Source organism: Tursiops truncatus, chromosome 9, assembly GCF_011762595.2.
Source record: "Tursiops truncatus isolate mTurTru1 chromosome 9, mTurTru1.mat.Y, whole genome shotgun sequence".
In the NCBI taxonomy this organism is placed as follows: Eukaryota; Metazoa; Chordata; class Mammalia; order Artiodactyla; family Delphinidae; genus Tursiops; species Tursiops truncatus.
The window spans coordinates 25,759,923-25,781,706 of NC_047042.1; the positions used below are offsets into that span (position 1 = coordinate 25,759,923).

The 21,784-nt window shown below is 33.0% G+C and overlaps 1 protein-coding gene across 1 annotated transcript in view; it reads right to left on the reverse strand.

Annotated features, from left to right (window-relative positions):
- PCLO (piccolo presynaptic cytomatrix protein) overlaps window positions 1-21,784 on the reverse strand; it is an 89,837-nt gene that overhangs the window by 21,661 nt on the left and 46,392 nt on the right. Inside the window, exons 5-9 of the mRNA XM_033862780.2 lie at window positions 12,257-12,365; window positions 11,651-11,718; window positions 10,367-10,581; window positions 4,316-4,366; window positions 1,086-1,210 (exon numbers count right to left, since the gene is read on the reverse strand). Coding sequence (XP_033718671.2) covers window positions 1,086-1,210; window positions 4,316-4,366; window positions 10,367-10,581; window positions 11,651-11,718; window positions 12,257-12,365 — 568 coding nt within the window. The remainder of the gene's footprint in view (window positions 1-1,085; window positions 1,211-4,315; window positions 4,367-10,366; window positions 10,582-11,650; window positions 11,719-12,256; window positions 12,366-21,784) is intronic.

The following is a 21,784-nucleotide window of genomic DNA, read 5'->3' on the forward strand; positions in this document are numbered from 1 at the left end:
GACCATCTTTTTCCTTTAGTACACTGATTATGTCATCTCCCTACCTTCTGGGCTCCATGGTTTCTGATTGGCAATTAGTTGTTTATCTTATAGAGGATCCCTTGGATATGATGAGCCACTTCTCTTGCTTCTTTCAAGATTCTGTCTGTGGATTTTGATAGTATGATTAAGAAGAGACCTGGTATAAATTTTTTCTGTTTATCCTGATTGGATTTTGTTGAGCTTCTTGGCTGTGCAGATTTTTTCCAACAAATGTGAGAAATCTTTTGCCATTATTTCTTCAGAAATGTTTTCTGCCCTTGCCTCTTTCTCTCCTCTTGGAATTGCCTCTCTGTGTATGTTCGTATACTTTATGATATCCTAGGTTTCTAAGGCCTTGTTCCCTTTCGTTCATTCTTTTTTCTTTCTGTACCTTAAACTAAACAAACTCAATTGACCTGTCTTCATGATTGCTAATTGTGTCTTCTGACTAAATATATTGTTTATCTCATTATTAAGACAGTAGATGCTAAGACCTCACCACAAGGAGATTTTTTTTCCTTTCATTTTATTTTACCTGTATGAGGCGATAGATGCTAACTAAAGCTTTATTTTATAATTTTAAAACACCCATTTGAAAATATGCATATGAATAATAATATATCAAGTCAGTTAATGAACATTTAATGTATTGAATAATACACATCCTATAAAAGACTAACTGATTAGTCCTTGAACACTGGTTTCACAAATACATTTTGAAAAGTAAACTAATTCTTTAAATCTTCCACAAATAATTCCTGAAATGATTTTACTGTCTACCTGATTGGTCATAGCACAAGTGCTTTCCAGAATTGAAATACTGATGTGTTCTCATCCAGTCAGGTTTTGTTACCATCATGGCTCTCCTAAAACCCTTTAAGGCCTAATTACAAATTTTTAATTCCACCTTACTTACTAATTGGAAATAAATAAATATGACATGTAGATAAAACTAAGGAAAAGATATTAAACTCCTTAAATTAGAGACCAGAAGACACTATCACTATTTTTTAAACCACAGGGCAATATTTACAATACTAAGAATATAGTGCTTCTTTACTTACCCTCGCCCTGGAAGAAGGTACACTTTAACAAAGGGGTCTGAGTAACCATTGTTGTCTCGAGCGACAAGGTTTCTTGCTTGGAGAATATGTATTATGAGATTTCCAAGATCATAGTTGATTTGAAGCTTAAAGGGACAGAAAATATTCCATGAACATTATGTTTTTTTGTATAAAAAACATATAATAATTATTCAGTATTTTACAGTATTTAAAAAAAGTTCTCATAAGAAGCATCAACTGCTACTTTCATTTTATTTGAAACTGAACAGACCAGTTAATGTCTAATTTAATTGGGAACTCCCAGGCACACATTAATTACTAGTAAATGTGCTGTTCATTCTTTCTACAGTGAAAGTTCTGGCCTGTCAAAAATTCATTTAGGATAATCACACAGTGAATGCTAGTTCCATTTTTAAACTAAATTTGTACTCTTAGGAAAATCAGAAATGTTAACATTCATAAATACAATTGGCAGAATTTTGAAAATAGATTAACTAATTGATGGATTTATTAGAAAATATCTTTTGCATTTCATCAAGTAATTAGCAGTGGGTGGAAACATTATTTAAAGACAAAGATGTTAGTACTGAATTGTAAGAATATTTAAGAATGTGTAGATTTTATCCCTTCCTATATTACATTAGCTGATAAACCTATAGCTATTCTTTCTGTGCGTGCTTTCTTAATAGTGATGCTAAGAAAATGAAATATTGTTCTTTAATTTTAGAAGCTGAAGAGAAAAGAAGAGGCACTGTCTCATAGATGTTTAATGGCTGTTGTAAAACTGTCACTGAATAGTAAAAGACTTACAATTCAAATTAATATTTGAGAAGCCTGCATGATTCAAAATAATCAAATTAACTAATTTTTCACCATTAAAAATGAAAGATTCTTTTGGCATCATTTAGAATAAGACAATTCTGTTTGTTGCTCTTTCTGTTTATCAAATAACAGAAGGGAAGGGATCTATATTTTGAAGAAGAAAATCCATAAATAAAAAATGAATGTATTTTTTATAATCATACAAAACAGATATGCTATGTTTATGTTGAAAATGGAATAATTTAGATGAGATAATCTTCATGTTAATGATTAAAATAATTTCCTAATTTCAGCATAATCTTGATCTGGTTATGTTTTGTGGCAGAAAACAAATCTTTGCTTTCCTCAGTACAGAAAGGCCCAGAGTCTCTCTGACTATCATGGAAGCAATATGAAACATGAAACAAAGGGCTGTGAAGGAAGAGGAGAAATGAAAAGTTTAGAACTGCAGTAACTGTGCTCTAATGGAGTACTGAAATAGAAGAATTATTCTGCAATTAATTTCACTGAGGTTTAGAATGGCTTCCAAATCTTTAAGGAGAAATTCTTTTCAATTTTCTCCTTTCTCTGCTAGCCTGAAAGTCCACTTTTAACTGGTAAGGCAGTAAAATCATTTCTTATTGAAACTGAGATTTGCAGGCTACCCTAAGAGAGTGCTTTCCAAAATGTACTCTGTAAATTTGGTGCCTTAGAGAACACTTAGAGTTGCTTGGAGGTTACATCTGAGAGAGAATGAGATGCCCCCAGTAACCCTCAACCAGAGCTACGCCATGCTGGTAATTCATTGTTTGGGTGTTTACATAAGGTTTCATTTGGAATAAGGTTTTGCTAAAAGACAAAAGATAAAATGTAAAAAATTGAAATCACTGTCATAAGAAAATATCCCCCCCCCAAAAAAAGGAAAAGAAAAGAAAATAACCTGGGTGTGAAGACGGAAAATTATTAGAGTAAATTTCCACTATAGAATTAAATATAACGACTGAAGGGAAAGGAAAATAAAATAAGGACAAATAAAAACAACAAGCCAAAAAGAAACAGAACATATTGGCCCATGAGCAAGAAGTTTAAAAAAATGAGCAGAGAGAAGGAGATATTATGAATGAGAACACATAGCATTTTCTGTGCTGCATGTGAAATGAAGAAAGATCAGGTCTGTTTTTCTAGAAGTGGGAAATAGCAGCGATACAGCAAGATCAAGAGCACACAGGTGATCCCGACTCCATCCTGCTGGGTCCTTCTTACTAAGATGCCCACGTTCTGCACTCTTTCTCCATTTCCACTCTCATACTGCGCTTCTGCTTCAATCAGGGTGTACCTAGATAACACTTAATTGATTTCTTTGTCTTTGTGTCCTACCCTTCATAATACTTTCTAGAGGCCAAGGCTCTATGAATTTTCTATCACATATTGCTTTGAATTAGCCTCTCCCTCACTCGAAAATATTTATTTCCTGATCACTCTATTATGTCATGGCTAACATCCCTTGGCTTCTGTTCAAGGTTCTCTTAATTTAGTCTCAACTTACCTCTACAGGAACATTTTCCTGCAGCAAAGCAGATCTGTTCCTTTCACTACCCTCTGGCAGAAGAATGTTCCCTTGTACCATTTCTTCCAGGAAAACACTCCCCCTTTCTCTATGCTTACCCTCAAATTAGTTCAAATCTGTTACACTTTGTGAAAATGTACTGTAGATGCAACTAAGACTCACTGTTCTCTTTCCCTTATCTGAAATGTACTATCTTCAAATAGTTATTATTTGGTATTGTGTTAACTCTTTCCACATGACATTTCTTATCTACACTAAATTACTTTTTGGTACCATCTAAAGTACAGTTTTTCTAACATTTTTGAATTTGCCCATGTACAATGCAATATAAACACAGAAACACACATACAAAACTAAAAAAGATAGTGATTTACACTATTTTCTTCTATTTTCCTGGTCAAAATACTCTCAATTGATTTGATAAATTACAGATTGGTTATGACACCCAATATGAAAAACACTGCTCTAAAAGAACTGCTGAGCAATTATTTGACAATTATTGATCAGAGGAAGAAAAGAGGACAGCATTAGACGCATGAAACTCTTAAAGAGAAACCTTCAAATTTCCCGGAGAATCTGTCATGTTTGAAACACTTTCAACATGTATGAAGTAACCGAGGCATAATACATTTATACTGTTATCAGGCAGACTTTGAAGTATAGTATTCCACAGATATCGTTAGATTTAATAAAACATGTATTTGTGTTAAAATACTTTTCTGTAAAATTGTATTTTTTCATTATACATCTACATATGTTATAAAACAGGAAAGGTTCTAACAATGCTTACAATTTCAATAGACCAGTGGGAAAAAGAGCCACAAAAGATGGTATAGCAATGATCTTTTAAAAACTTTCATACCTGAATTTCCCCCGTAATTGGATGAGAGACAACCTTTGTTGCATCAGTAGGCTGCAATATCAAAACACAGATTAATGGATAAACCTTTCATAGGATTTACCATTTCAACTTCCTTCTGAATTAATTTCTGTTGGTCAGAGCACACCCTGCCTGGAGAACACATTTCATCCATTTGGCTGCTCCAGATTAGGGTGTCTACTTACACTTCTCAACACATGTTTAAGCTTATAAATACATAAATCCCTTTTTCATTTTGTGAAGCCTGTTTTGAGGCTATAATTTTATACCTGCAGTAATCTACGTTCAATTACCTAAGAAATGGAACAACTTTGGTTGAAAGTATTCAATTTAAATATGAACAGATTTTAAATATCTATAAGAGAATGAAAATGGTACTGTTTTCATTCAACTGCCTAGGAGCCCAGAAGTTATAAAAGTCCATCCGTATATTCCTTTGTTGGGTTCTCAGCCTATTCCTACTCTATTCTAGAGTGGAACATCCAGGCAATCACTTCTTAGTATTTCATACTCCTTTAATTAAAATTCCATCCCAGTCTATATAAGTTCTCATCTCCTTAATAATTTCCTTATGTCAGTAAAGCCTTAAAAACCGTTAGGACTGTGATCTGGTAAAGTGATTCATTCTGCTGATTAAGTGACTAATTGCTGAATTGTTACATTTCAATAGAATGTACAAATCTGTACCGAAAAAGAGATGCTGTTCCTGACTAGATCTATAATAGAATTTCAGGCAACGTGGCATCACTATAGGGAAATATTTACTAAAATGGAGGCAAGCTTGCTACCCTACAAATAAGGTCCTGTCTCCCTATATATACATAATATTGGTTTTATTTTCATAATTAACGAGAAAAGGAGAAATTCATAATACTTAGGTGTATATACTTCTTCTGCTACCTTTTCTTTTATAAATTTATGCTAGAAATGAGAGCAATCAAAGAAGACAGCTATATTCCAGGTCTTGTTCTGTGAAATAAGAATAAAAATAATGTAATCATTGGTAAAGTTATGGAGTAAGGGTTAAATTTTCTAAGCCATATATCCTTTATTAGTTCAGCTCTTTTATAAGAAACTATGCTCTGGCTGCAAAGGATAAACTGCTAGGTAATGAACCATTATATTTACTTAATAATTATTTTACTGTTGAAATTTTAAGAGAAAGAAACTGAATCTAGAAAAAGGACCACACAACTTCCTCAAACTATTTCTATCTCAATTAAAGAAGGGGAGTTTCCTAAAACCAGATATCCTTGCATCTCAGTTAGGAACGTTGGGGAATAACTAGAGATAAAAAGTCAAAAATAAGACCAGAAAAAAAAGAAGAATAATGATAATGTATTTTGTTTTGATTTATTTTTGACAGTTGTAACTCATTTGACATATGATTGTGCAAACATAGCTAGATTCAACACAGAGAATAAATGTATGGACCATCTTTAAATGTTCTGGGGTATGGCAGTGAACTCATAAGAGCACAGAAGGATGTTGTAATATCTGTTGTACAGTGGGCAAACTACCAGCTCCAGATAATTACAGTTTAAGATTAGAGACAAGTATTTCTTTTCGATAATGTCATACCTTTGTGAGGCTGGTTTGTGATGACTGTGGTGATAAAAAAAAATGTACTGCAAGAAAATCAGTGAGATCAGTGTGGAACAGGAAATGAGAATGTCAGTGTCCAAACCAATTCCACCATTTGAGTAGCTGTGCAGTGCCCATCAGGCACATACCCCACTGATACATAATTTGAATTATTAACAATGAAATAAATATATTATTTTTATTTCATTTTATGGGTATTATTTTTTCCAATGGTTACTAAGACGTTAGGGTATAAATACTAGTTAAATTGTTAGGACCTAACTACATAATAAATTAAATTGTTTTATGTATTTCTTTGGGCATAAGGGCATCATGAAAAAATTACTGAGATGTTGTGTGCCATGATAGAAAAGTTTGGGAAAGCAAGAACCTATTTCATTAGAACACTTAAAACTAGTAAGCACTTAGCTCAATTATTTATTTATACCATGACTTGGAAGAAATTATTCAGATTTTAAAGATAAAATGAAAAAAGTCTGATTAGATTTCAGACATAAAAGACCTTGAGGCAGTAAACTAAAAATTTTGAAGACAAAAATTCATATTGAATTAGTAAGCAAAATAATAAAAAGTCTTATATACATAACATTTAACTTAAACATATATCTAAATAGATTCATATTTTACTTACATTTACTCACAAGTAATCACTTAAACTAGAGTATTAATAGATTAATAATTACTTATGAATAATCATTCAAAATGTTTAATAGATGGTGCTCTAAATATCTAAATGTATAATTATGCTATGATTTAAATTTTTAGTTTTAATACATTCTATTACATTAATGTTTTATTATTTAATATATAGTTAGCCTCATACCTAGTAAAAACAAAAGGATGTTAAAACTATAATTTTCTAAATTAACTGAAGAACATATGCTATATTTTTAAATATTATATTACCTGACTCAGGAACATGTGAGTTGTAGACAACTGCTTGATATTTCTCTAATCTCTCAATATCAATTTTCTTAACATTGCAGAATTTAGAGAACAAATAAAAGTATTGCTTTTTATGCATACTACACGTTGACTGGCCAAGAAATATCGTTAAATTCATTCATTCATTCAGCAAAAATGTTTTAAGAAATTCAGTACCAGCTAAATGTTGATGATAACCCCCCCAAAAGATGAATAGGTGGTAGTACCTTTCTTCAAGAGTGTTAACAACTATTGACTATACATTTCTATATATATATAAAATCTCAAAAATAACCAGATTTGATTATTATTACTACTAATAAGAGTTAAAAAGGAATATACCAACGCTGTCCAGTAGAATATAATGTGAGCCACACAGGTTATTTGAAATATTCTAGTAGTAACATTAAAAATATAAAAATAAATGGGTGAAATGAATTTTTACTGACATATTTTATTTGATCCAAATCATTGAAAATATTATCATTTCACGATGAAATCAATATAAAAGTTGTAATGAGCTATTTTACATTCTTTTTTTATACTAAGTCTTTGAAATTTGCTGTGTAATTCACTTTTACAGCATATCTCAATTAGGACTAGCCACATTTCAAGAGCTCAGCTGTCACATGTGGCTAGCAGCTACTGTCAGGGACAGCGCAGCTCTATAACTCTTTATCTTAGCAAAACTTCTATAAAAACTACATAGGCCACATTCCTGGCACAGAAAAGAATGACCACATATCATAAAACCTGCTCATATTATTTCCTTGATGTTTGTCCTACAATACCTGTTTTCATCTTCTACTCATTACCAAAAAAGTTAACATATTACAAAACAATTATATTTTGTACCCCCATAATATTACAGAGACTCACAGGTGCCACTGACGTTTTAATTTAATTTTAATTTATTCTGTTACGGTCTATGCAAGCTACTCTACCATGCACTTAGGGAGCTAGAAGAAGCAAGAAATGGTTCTTGGTTCTCAATGAGTTTGCAGCCCATTTGGGAGGATAAAATAAGGAGACAAGTAATTATAATCAAGATACAAATTGTCTTAGGAGGTACATAAAGCATCTGGCACTTTGGATGGAGGGAAGGAGGAAGGAAGGATAACTTCTGACTTAAGGAAGGATTAGAATACGGAAAGACGTTGTGGAGGAAGGCTTCCTGTTATTTTATTTTCACTTATCACTGGCTCTTTATTTTCCACAGATTGTAAAAGCCATACATGGCATGTAATGTCTTCCAGTTTACAATCATCTAGGCTTCTCCTCTATTTCTTACCCCTATATCTTTTGTACACCTATGTCCTAAGCAGACAATTTTCTGTTTCTGAGATTTTCTTCATGCTGCATTCTCTTCTTTGGATGTTGGTTCCTTTCTCCCCTTTACCAAACCAGTTCATTAGCTAAATGCCAGCTTTTCTAACCCCACTCTCCTAAGAGTGCTCCGTGTACTTCTTAATGACCACCAACATTACAGCTTTACTAAATTTGTTTATATATCCTCTTCATCTATATGTAGATCAGCACTTTTCAAATTACAAGGGGCACCACACTCACTTGGAGAACTTATTAAAACCCAGGTTGCTTGGTCCCATCCCTGGGGTCTCTGATTCAGAAGGCCTAGGGTGGGATCAAGAGTCTGCATTTTTAACAAGTTCCTAGATGATGCTGGTGCTGTTAGACTGGGAGCACGCTTTAAGAACCACTCATCTACGTAGTATACAGGGAAGGATTTTACCCCTCCTTGTATCTTGGGTACCAATTATGACCCGTGACACTGAGGTGGCATCCAAAAACGTCTGTGGAAAGTAGGAATGAGTTTAAAACCCTAATAAATAGAGTACTTATTAGCAAGGCTATTGTAAAGATCTGACAACATTAAGCTTATGGTGATAATCTTCTAAGGAAAACCATTGACCAGGCTCTCTTAGAATGAGCAGGACAGGGTCTTAGACAGAGGTAGAGAAGCTGACATTCCTGGGAGCAGGGCTTCATTTTTGACAGGACAGTGATCCAATCAGAACATGGTGTCACAGATCAGATAGTTGTAGGGTAGTTTAAGAGGAAGGAAAAGAGACTGGTGAGTGGAGTGACCAGCAGTGAGTGTAATACTGTTGGTCAAAAAAATAATGCTTAGCTAAAGAAGTTGGCAAGTTCAGAGAACATAAAAAATTATTAAAGACTTACTAAAAAAGTAAAATTCACAGGATTAAGATTCAGTGAATGAAGATAAAAGAAGAGGCAAATGTCGTACGTTTGTACTTAATTTTCTGGGAGGATGGTGATGTCAAATGCTGAAATAAAAAATATCTGGATGACAGACTTATAGAACTACAATGTGCTTGGTGTGAAAACTTTGCTAGCCAAGTCTGTCATGTCTTTAGTTCTACTGTGTGGAGATACTGAGAAAGGAATCAGAAATGGTATCAGTGTGTAACTCCAGAGACAGGGTGCCTCCACGAGGTAATTCTTCAAAATTAACACATGTGGTAAAATACAGTTGTGTTAAAATTTATTTTGAAATTGAGTCGATCCTTGAACTTATTCCTCACAAAACCTTACTATACTTAGTTTGAAACAAGTCATTTTATGATGCAATGCTTAAGATCATCCTACCATTCTTTTTTGCTTCTGAATAAAAGGGTTTTTTTTAGTGACATCTGCTGTGTTTTTACACTTAGTAGAAAAAACTTTATTTTCTGAAGTCTAGTCAACTTATCCAACCACAGCCTGTCCTTCCTGTATATCTCAACATATAAAGAAAAAATCTTATTTGTGGTTAAACAAACAAACAAAAAACCTTTTTAAATGTATTTATCAACCATGAAGAGAGTTTCTCTATTAATGATCAAATCTATGGGGGAAAATCACAAATTGTCTATATTATCATCTGATTTTATAAAGTTAAAAAATTAATTCATGTTTTCTTTTAATTCCCCAGTAACTCCAAAATAATAATGTTAGAAACGTTTGTTCTAAATGAAGAGCTGCATCAAGAGAAAATTTACTACTACGGAATTCGGGATAAATTTCAAAATGGCAATACTATATTACTGGCTTTCCTTCTTTCTTGTTGTCCTAAATTATCATCATTTCTTTGTCCGTTTTACCTTCTACTTAAGTTACAAAATCTATTGTAATGTATATCTTGTGTTTCCAAAAAGATACAAAGATATATTTGATATACAGAGGCTCAGATTTGTGTAACAACAACAAAGAAAAAGACCATGAAGCATTAGAGACATTTTTCAAGTTCCCCATAATAATAACTGCTACAATATTTTAAGAGATGTAGAAATACATCATTTTGATACATCCTGATCAGTTATAAACTCAGAAATGGAAACATTTTTTGTTTGTTTCAGTAGATCATTAGGAAAGGAGAAATCACATGAAAAACACCTTAGGAAATAATATTGTATTTCCTATCTCCTAGTCTGAATAAGGAGCTAGAAAATAAGTAACTTGGAGGTTGCATTGGACACTTCTCACCTTGCTGCTGCTGTGTTTCTTTTTGCTCACTGAGGGTGACCCTGGTTGCCCAGGGCTGGGAACAGAACTGGATCCTGCTGATGTAGGACCTGAATGAACGTGAGATCCTTTTTCAACGACGGACGACAGAACCAGTGGTGACTGCTGTAGCGAGACCTTCTGGAGCTCTGCAGCCAACTGCTTAGGATCAACCCCTGGGGATTTTGCTTTATCCACTGCAACAAAATGAAATGGCTTCACACAGTCTCAGTTTCATAGGTACTTAATACCATGGAACTTATCTGAGTTCTAGATAACAAAGTCATCTAGAACTTATAAAAGTTTTACAGTTACTTATAAAACAAGCTAAATTAAAAAAATACATGCAATTGTACCTTTACGAATCTATTTTTAAAGAAGTCTGGAAGGTTCAGAGAAAAGTGAAAGAATACTAAATTACAAAGGAAAATGGAGGTTCCTATTATATCTTCAGAAAAATGTTTTTAAATGTTTTATATAGAGAATTCTATGCATGATAAAATATTGTTTTACTCACTGGCATTTAATTTGCATGACTGGCTGTTTTTCCTTCTTGAAATCTTATATATCTATTTCTCTAAGCGAGAAATTTCAAAGAACATATTTACATTTACAGATGTATGAAAATTTCTATAGGCCTTGGCCTGTTCTGTTCAGTGCAGTGACCCAGCCTCTTAGAAATGCTGACTACAACACAGGAAGTGCCCAATAAATATTTGTTGAACAAAGCTATAGTGAAACTTTTAGTCTTATAAGTGATTTAAATGTATAGACTGTATTTGTTATCTAAGAGATAAATCTACCTCATCATGTAGTTATGAAATTATATGTTGAATTTTATTTATCATAAAAGGCAATCAAAAGGTTTAGGAGTAAGTGTTCCAAAATCAACTGCTAAAAAAGAACCAGTATCATCTAAAAATTATATAGGACCCCAAACAAATGGCTCCATGGATTACTTTCATACAGTGAATTTAATTTTAAAGAATTAAAAATATAAACTCTCACAGTAAGAATTTCATATGAATTTCTTTAATGGGTCTAACATGTAAATATGTGTCTTCCTAGAACGCTAAAAGTGTAGTTACAATGCTTTTGATTTTCTTTATGATTACATAAATATATAAACATGTCTATAAATTTATTTTTGCCTATATCTATGTATATGTCTATGTCTTCATCTACAGCTACATCTGCCTCTACAATTACTCCTCCATTTAAATCTACATCTTTACCCACAGTTGGAAGCAGACTGCTTTCACTTACCAGCTTTTGGTGGTTCATGAAGTTCTAGGTGCTGGGGATTTTCAGAATCTGATAGCATACTGAGGTCCCTAAAAATTAAAACAAAACAAAAAAAATTAAGAAAGCAACTGAGGAAGTCTGAGACAAAAGGCCTTTTTTCCCAACTATGCTGAATATATTTTTTCAGTAGGTAAATGAGAAGTGGTTAATGATATAAAGCAATTTCAAAGCATGCTCACCCTTCTAACCAAATCTATATTTGCAATGCTGTTAAAAGTCAGCTGATAAAAATGATTATTTAAGGTGAAATCTTTATGGATTAAATATAAGTTCATTTTGAAATACTGTACACATCCATGAAATCTAAATGGGTTTAGGCTTTCATTTAAATGACGCATGTTTCAATAAAAGCATGAAAGGGGACATAATCAGAAACAAAATTAGCTGGATTCTTTCTATGCTTTAGACTTTGATTCTGAACACAAGAAATCTATAAAACTTGTATTCACTTCATGTTCTAATTACAGGAAATCTTGCTGACTGGCAAAGGTTCCACCTTAACAATTTTAAATTAAAAGAGACATGAATAGCCAAAAAATGGAAACAAAAAGATGGGGAAAAACTCACAGTCTTACACATATTTCTGCTTCCCCACTTTGCTGACTAATGATACTCTGCACTTCTTCATATGTTTTGGAAGTTAAAGGAATTCCATTCCATTCCAATACTTGCATGCCTACAAAGACAAATTCAAGTATAAAATAAAAAAGGTGTGCTGTCTCATCTGGGTCCACAAGGCACAGAAGACATTGCTTTGCATGTAAAAACCAACTCAGCACACCATTTCAGAGAACATCAGTTCAAAGTTCTCTGGAACATTAATATCAAAATCATATGAAGTTTGATTTCATCAACTTACCTGAACATATAAAATATGTCAAACAGAACATGCAAAACGTTGCTCTTGAAAATCTATTAAATAGTATCAAACACATGCATTTTGTTCACACTGCTTTAAAGAAAACATTCTTGACTGTATACTGCTTAAACCAATTTTGTGTGGGAAAAAAATAATTGCAACCACCAATATAATTTTTCCACGGGCAACGAGCAACTAGAAGAGTGTAAACTTCCATTCTATTGCAGAATAAGAGTGGTAGAAAAAAGTCATTAGGATTTTGTTGCGAAGCTCCCTTTAAGAAATTGTTACAGCTTCAACTTTGCTCAGATAAAAAAGATTCCCATGGTGTGTGTTTTTCTTTGCTGCATGCAAGACAGTCCTGAGTAGAAGCAGCAGAAATGTTATACAGAGGGCAGCGTCATGGGTGTGTGTGTGGCCTGTGCAATAGTATGCCCTGTGCTCAGAAGGGCCCCATGTTTGGTTTAATGCTTTGCTACTGCCATCTTGAAATTCTTAACACTGTTTGAACAAAGAGTCCTATATTTTTATTTTGCACTGGGTCCCATAAATTATGTTGCTGGACTGATTACAGAGCATTTCATGTTTCCTCTCTTCCTAGAAAGGTAATTTTCATACAAAAAAGTAGTAACATAATTAATATTTCAATGTTTTACATTTAGTATTTTTGTCCATTTTATATGAGCTGTCAAATAATTTTGGGAACGTATTTGGCACAAATCACATGGTCCTAATATGTAGCTATGTGGGCTAGATATAAATTCGATGAAACCATCCAGAGTTATAGTGCCCAGATATTTGTGAATGCTACCAGCTTTACCTGAGAAAAAAATACCTGTATGCCATGACTAGGTTATAATTTAAATAAAAAGAAATACTTGTTGAACAATTAGGTTTTCAATGAGCTTCACAGATGCCAATGTGAAATTCCCTATTACTCACTATTGGCTTCCATGGGAAATTCTCAACATGGCATGACTGGGTCTTTAAAAGTTTTAATGATTTTGATATACATTGGAAAGCATATTACCAGTTGCAAACAAGTAAGGGAAGTTCTTTTACTATTGGGAAATGGCAAAAGAAGTCCATAAAAATGCCCACAATAACACAAACAAGAATGACTTTTCTATAACTTACTCCAAGAAAACTTTATCTTCAGATGGGCCTTAGGTTTATTTCAACAATCCCAGGCTGTTGTACACATAAAATGAGAAAATTACATAAAAGACAGTGATAATACCACTAAAGAAAAATTTAGAGCTGAAAGAGGAAAAGCACACTGAAAAACACACTTTTTCTTAGTCACAAGAAAGAGTACATTTATGAACAGATGATTCTGAATTGAAACAAATTAATAGTGCTATAATTCAGAAATTGCATTGTCACTTTTCTGCAGGAGCAAATTCTATGAAAGGAAATAGCTGCATAATCTTCATGCTTCTTCTGTTGAATTTACCTGTCCATTTTTCACATCTTAAAGGGGCAAATTTATAAAACATATTTATCCAGTGAAATGAATAAATGCTTCTAGTTGTAAACAGGAAAACTATTTAGATACATTAATAAAACCGATGAAAAATACAGATAACTAGGATCTTAACCTAGATATATACCTGAGATCATGAACTACATGATTTACTCTGTCCTAAGATATGCCAGCTGAACTTCTTTTCCCCTTACTGAGTTTCCCACTAGCACTGGGGCAGTACTGCAGTTCAAAAGATTTTGCCGGTTCTTTTATCCTTTTATTTTTGGTTTCAATGGTGAGTATGCGATCTATAGGGAATGTGACTTGAACACAGTTCCCTTTCCTCTGCCTCTCCAACTTCCTACAAATCCTACAAGAACCACAGTAAAATAACCAAGTGAATATACAAACTACTTTTAAATTCATAATATGGCTTTTAGTCATTGTGAGAATTAAGTACTGTTAAGTATGTGTCTTCAAATATGATATCTTTGAAAATACTTTAATTGTAAAATCCTATAAACTATTTTAAAATGCATGCAGAGATTGTTTGAAGAAACTTTTTACTCTGATTTTGGTTTAGAAATAATTCCCAGAACACAGTGAACACATGAATGGTTTTATCTATTATTTAGCATTATGAGCAAACACATTTTCTTCATGTTGAAATTATATCAACATGTATGTTAACCAGTTGTTCAAGTTTGAGATTGCATAGATACTTCAATTATATCCCTAGAAAGTGCCTCTTCTAATAACTTTTAATAGGAAAACTAAGATAATATGAATTTTTTTGAATGTGCAACAGTCATGATAGAATTAGCTGCTCAAAGTCTTACACCTAATAGGTTATTAAAAACTGAAGAAAGACAATAATCAGGTAATTTTTGAATTCTAAAAACATCAATCACTATAAAACATTCTCAAATATGTGTTTTTATAACTTCTGGGATTACTGAATTTCATATGTTTCTCAAATTGGCAAAAGCTATTCTTATCTTTACAATTCAGAAGTTCATGTATGTTATTTCTCTGTCTATAATATTTACCATTACTGCAAAAACATCTTCTGTATTAAAATTATTGCATTAACAGTCAAAATCTTATAAGTTAATGTATATCCAAACATATATCACACGAAAGCTCATGTCTTTTATTTATTCCACAAATATTTATGTGGCAGGCACTACACAATTCATCACCTTTGTGATGATCCCCACCTATGTATCTACTATTTTATGCTGTTATAAAAATTAATAAAAATGATACTCTACTAGAAAAAGCAGAAGTATCTTGGCAATTCGTAAAATGAAGATTCACAGAGAAGGAAAGTCAAAAGTGTTTTAAGTATATGAAGAAAAGCCCAGACTCATTAGACATTAGAAAGTTCAAATCAAAGCAATAATGATGTATTACTTAACGCTCATCATATTGAGGAAAGTTTGAAAGCCAGAAAATACAGCATGTTGACCAGGATATGGGATTTAGGGGACCTTGACTTCAAGAGAGATTATAATTGCTTGGAGGTTTTTTAGCTTTATCCCCACTCTATGATGTGAGAATACTATGACTGTTAGGATGAGAAAAAACAACTGCTCATTTACAATTTATAAACATGTAATTATTTTAATGGGAATGCAGACAAATGCAACCACTCTGGAGTGCAGTGTGGCAGAACGTCGTTAAATTAAGCATATGTACACCCTAGGACCCAGAAATCTTCTTGACTTTCTATTTGTGTGGAGGTGGTAGTATCAGGAAAAATGGACAACGAGAGCTTATTAAATACTCATGATGGAAACGCTTTGCAGTTTTAGGAAAGAGACCATACCAGGTGTTAACACCAAAGGGCAGATCCATCTTAAAATCATCTGCCGAGTAAAAACAAGTGAGAAACAGGATCTGATCTATAGGGCAATGACATTTATGTTCATTAAAATGATATTCACACATACTAACATTATATATCATACAAATAAACAACAGACCATTACATAAATTATCATGGTTTTTCATGGAGGGAAGAACAGATAGGAAAAGAAAGTGAGATAAAAAGAAAGAAACGAGTTAATAAATGAATGAATAAACAAACAAGCAAACAGCCCCCCCCACCACACACACAGAGGAGGGGACCTTATGGGAACCAACAGGGCTGGTGTGCTGTGAAATGAGAATTGGATGCAGCTGGGATAAAAAACCCCACAAAACAATTTAAAAATATGCATATAATAAATTATTTATAATTTATTTTTTATCCTTTTTTCCACTGATATTATTAACTATGACTCTAGATTAATTTTCTAAATTTGGACATCTGCTCTCAATAACCCTCTATAAACTAGCAGCAGTAGGAAAAACTCAGCTGAACTGGTTATCTGCCCTGGCTTTCTAAATAGCAAACAAACCCTGCAAGTGATTTTCAGGAGTCCAATACATTGTCCCCAACAGTTATACTAATTACTCATTCATTTTCAAGTTAGGCAATGTTAGTATAAGAGAAATGCATAGGTAGATGGATTTTATTATTTTTCAAAACTACACTTTAAAATATTTTACAATTTTAGCCTATTTATACATTAATATGAAAGAAAGAAAGAAAGAAAGAAAGAAGGGTGGAAAAAAGGAAAGGAAAAAAGAATGGAGGGAGGTAAAGTTAAAAAAATAGCATTTGAGTAGTGTCTTGCTTATTTACAGATTAAAGGAGATGTCCTCAATTATGATAAGATGTTCAATACTGTACACCTGAAACACTTTAAAAATCAGCAAGGTATGGCTTGCATATATAAATTCGCAAATGAAATTTACATATTACAAAATTATCACATTTTGAATATAAAAAATTATCTAGGAAATATCAAAGACTACTGTTGAACTGTCTGAGCTTACCCACAGTTTTTTTTTTCTAGGTCTGAGTCTACTGAAAATATTTAGAATTAATGACTTCCACATTTCCAGATGTAAAACAGATATGCCTCCATTCATTAAAAAAATTGTAAAGAAAACAGATGATCACATATTTTGCAGTATTAATGGTCAATAATAAAAGGGTCACTGAAGGAGGATTACATGAATGAAATGTCTTGCAAAGGCATGGCAACTAATTCATAGACTCATTATAAAGCAAGATCTGTATAGAGGTGCTAGTTTTAGTCTTTTGTACAATACATTAGAGAAGTGAAACATGAAGTGACATGACTTTTCTAACATCACACAGTTAGCTGATGGTAATGCAGAAATATGAACTCCATTTAACTCTCAGGCCAATGCTACTGTCAGTAAAGAGGAAAACTCATTCAAATTATGCTAACCAAAACTACATAGTAGCCCACCTGAATATAAACAACGTTCAAATGTGTAAAACCTAGCACAAAGAATACATATATTATCTATACTGACATATTTAACCACAATAAAGAAAGATAACTTAGAAATTATTTCATTATCTATATGACAATATCATTTGAAGATTTGGGCATGCAAAAATTGAAGATCTTATTGAACAAACAGAAAGTTGTTGTGGGATATATCATTTTATGGTGGGTAAACAGTGACCATTAGGAAAGCTGATTGGTTTTCTCATCTCTTTTCTCCACTTCACTCCCAGAAGGGAAACCAATTTCACATTTCTACAGGCACAACGATGGGAAATTAGGCTGAGGCCCGCTGGAAGGGAAAATGATGTAGGAAGGATTGTTCAATATCACTAATCATCAGGGAAATGCAAATCAAAAGCACAATGAGACATCATCTCACACCTGTTAGGATGGTTATTATTTAAAAAAAACCCAAACAAACAAACAAACAAAACCCCACAAAAGACAATGAAAGTATTGGTAAGGAAGTGAAGAAATTGGAGCTAGTGTACTCTGGTGGTTGCAATGCAAAATGGAGCAGCCACTACGGAAAACAGTATGAAGCTTCCTAAAAATTAAAAGTAGAATTACCACATGATCTAGCAATCTCACTTCCAGGTATTTATCCAAAAGAACTGAAATCAGGATCTTAAAGAGATATCAGCGCTCCTATGTTCTCTGCAGTGCTATACACAAGAGCCAAAATGTGGAGCCAAAATGTGGAAATAACCTAAATATACATTAACAGATAAATGGATAGAGAAAATACGGTTTATAAATATTAAGGAATATTATTCAGCCTTTATTGTTCAGCATTCAGGAAATCCTGTAATATGAGGCATGAATGAACCCTGAAAATATTATGTTAAGTGGAATAAACCAGTCACGGGAGGACAAATACTGCTTGATTCCATCTATATGAGGTATCTAAAATAGTCAAACTCATAGAAGCAAAGAATAGAATGGTGGTTGCCAGGGCCTGGGGGAGGGGGAAATGGGGAATTTCTTATTAACTTGTATAAAAGTTCAGTTATACAGGACAAATAAGCTTTAGATATCTGATAAATAACATTGTGCTTTTAATTAACAATACTGTATCGTACACTTAAAAACCTATGAAGAGGTTTTTAAGTTTCAATGTTAAAAGTACTAAACAGAATTTTAAAAAGAAAAAAAGAAGAATGTAGGGTGAATGAAAGGAAGGGGAGGTAGAGAGTTCTAGGGAGAAGATCTCCCCCAACAATGGTGGCTGGAGGTTGCAAGGGCAGTAGAGAGCAGTATCCTGCTTGCTTATATTATCCAGGGAAGATGGCATTACCTAAAAGAACAATTTCTGTACGGTGCCATTAGAAAACTTGACCTTAGATTTGGTGGCTCAACCTAGGCAGCATTACTCTCGTGAAAATTTGGTCACAGTTTAAAGGAGCCACCCACTGCCAAGGAAGCATGCAGGCTTGGACACTGCTCTCAATGCGGTGTGGGTCAAGGTACAGAGGCCCAACCCCCAGTGTTCTAGAATGTGTAAGAGCCTCACTGGGAACTTCCCCAGTGCTCGTGGGGCAGGCAACGTCAAAAAATTGAAGTGTTTCAACTTCTCACCAGTAGATGAAGGGAAGATTGGAACTGACTACATTTGATTTACAGAAAAAGTCGTACGTTTCTTACACTCCAGTATAGGTGTTGCAAATTCATGCTTTTTAAACAGAGTTAAGGTAAATAGGGGAATATATCCATGATTTGTGGGTACAATTTGAAGAAGAATATCGTGATAGGATTCTGTTTCTAATCACTCTGACCACTAAAATAATCTATTATTCCAGTTCAATATTTCCTGGAAGGATTGGTACAGATACCAAAGTCACTCTATGGCTACGGTTTATGGAGTTTAGAATTAGATATGTTACTTGAAACAGGCTACAACAGAATGTGGCTGAATAAGGCAGGAAAGGGGTTATGCACAGATTAGTAAAATTTTATTGACCCCCCCTGAAAATAATATAACATGTGGAGATATCCAATGATAGGTTTGTGATGCTATCATCTCATTTCAAATAGGGTGCAGTTCATAAATTTATAAACTTTTCTCAGTTTAATTTCCCTATTTATTTTGTTAAAATACTCAGAATGGATGTTTTCTATTGACTTTCTAATTAAATGGCATGAACAGATTAATGTCATCAAATCTAAAGGATATCATGACCAGCTAACAGTAACAGATTAATCCAAAATGCACTCAAGATTATATATAGAGATACAGAGTTGGGTTAAATGGACATAGGAAGCTAGGGAAAATGACACAATTGTGCGTGAGAAATGCTTGTCTTAACTGGTGCCTCCTCTACTTGCAGTATCCCTAGCGAACCAGCAAGGATTTTAACTTTAATTATGTTCTTAACCTTTTTTGATACTCATGTGTTCTGTACTATTCCCTTTATAAAGTTATTTAAATGTACCCCACTACTCAGACAATGGATTTTAACATAAAATATCATCAATTTATACCAGGAAAAGTGTTTCTTAATAAATACAGGAAACGTTTGAACCAGTGGCAAAATCATCATCCTCTCCACTGAACATATATATAGAAGATACAAATTCCACTTCATAACATTATTTGACAGACAAAATGCACAGAGCTTTGCTTTGACTTCTGAGTTGTAACTTTAAATCATGTGCAAAATTGGACAAAAAGGAAACTATGTTTTGAAAAGTAAAGTTATAAAAAGAAATCTCCCAATCAAAATTTAAGAGCAAAAAATTCCAATATACTATTCTAGGGTATAAGAAAATACATTTTTTTTTTTACAAAGAAGGAGAGTTTTTTAAAAAAATCATAACCTAAGTACTCATCACTAGAAATATTACAACATGGTCAATTTCTGTGCATAAAAATGTTGTTTTTATATTTTGCTTATTTGAGCCAAAGACACTATGTAATTATTATGAATGGTATAATCAAAACTAAGAGTAAACTTTAAATACATAAATTCTTTCATCATTTGAAGAGTTAAAGGATAGAAATAAAACAGAGAAGTCATTTCAAACAATAAAAAATCAATAACCATTTTATCACCCTAAGAGAAACTTTACAAAAATAAAATGAATTATGTGTTAAGTTACTTCATAAGAAGTGCCAGTATTCTATTAACATCATGAAGAAGAACTAGCAAATAATTCACTTTGGCTGGATGGATGTTCAACACATAACAAATGCTATTTGATGGTAGAATTCTATTCAAAAAGTTCTCACAGTAAACAGAATGTAATTTCAATCTCTCTATATAATATAGTATATACAACATATTACAATTATTGATTTTTCCATTAATAAACCAGAGTTGTTTAAGAAGACACCTTAACAGCAATATCTGTCAAATAATAGAGAAAAAACTCAGCTATTTTCCCTCCAGCTCTTTAAAATTCATGTAGAGAAATGATCTCCTCTAATTCAGAAGCAAACATGATTAACAATCACAAAAAATAATGGTAACATATTTTAGATGAATTACACAAAACTTTCAGATGTATACCATCTAATTATAAGAAGTCTTTTTGATTAAAATGAATAAAATTAGATCTATTTCACTTATGTTAATCGTACCAACATGGGACTTCGTTGTTGTTTTTTTACGAAGTTATTTTGACCACTTTTTCTCATTTTATCTTTACAGCACTTCAGTAAAATAGGTAGGGTAAATGTAACTATTACTATGTTTACAGATCTGAAATCTGTTTTAGAAATTATACTGAGTGGTAGTTCAAAAAGCCAGGACTCCTGATTCCTCATCTACGTTCAAGAATATTAGCAATCTGAGGGCTTCATTTCTGTTTAGGTTGTATGACTTCTATTAAAGAATGTATATTTATTGTATTAATTAAAATAAGATTTAAGACTTGAATGTTAAATGCTCTGTAGGTCTGTTATATTATGTAGAGATTTAAGTTTTTTAAAAAAATGGTGAAGTACATTTTGGCCCACTAAACTTGAATACTGTGTACAGGAACAAATGAATGGACATATTGAGGTCATTTTCACTGAGCTGAAATTTAATACACATGTTGTATTAGTATTTATAGATATATGATATAATATCATTTATCCCCACATCCCCTGTTTCCACCTTGGTCTGAACAGCCACATTTCATGCCTGGATTATTTCTACAGCATCCTAACTGCTCTCCTTCCTATTCTTTACTCCTTCAAACTGTTCTCCTTATAGCAGTCAGAGTGATTTTATTTAAATGTCATTCAGCTTGTGTCAGCCCAGTGCCTTCTCATTTGACATTAATAGAAGCTGAAGTCCTTACACTGACCTAGAAGATGCTACCTCTGTTACTTCTGTTATTCTGTTACATCGGTTACTTCTCAGCCGGAAATTCCTGCTTTCTTCTCTCTCACTCACATCCTCACTCAG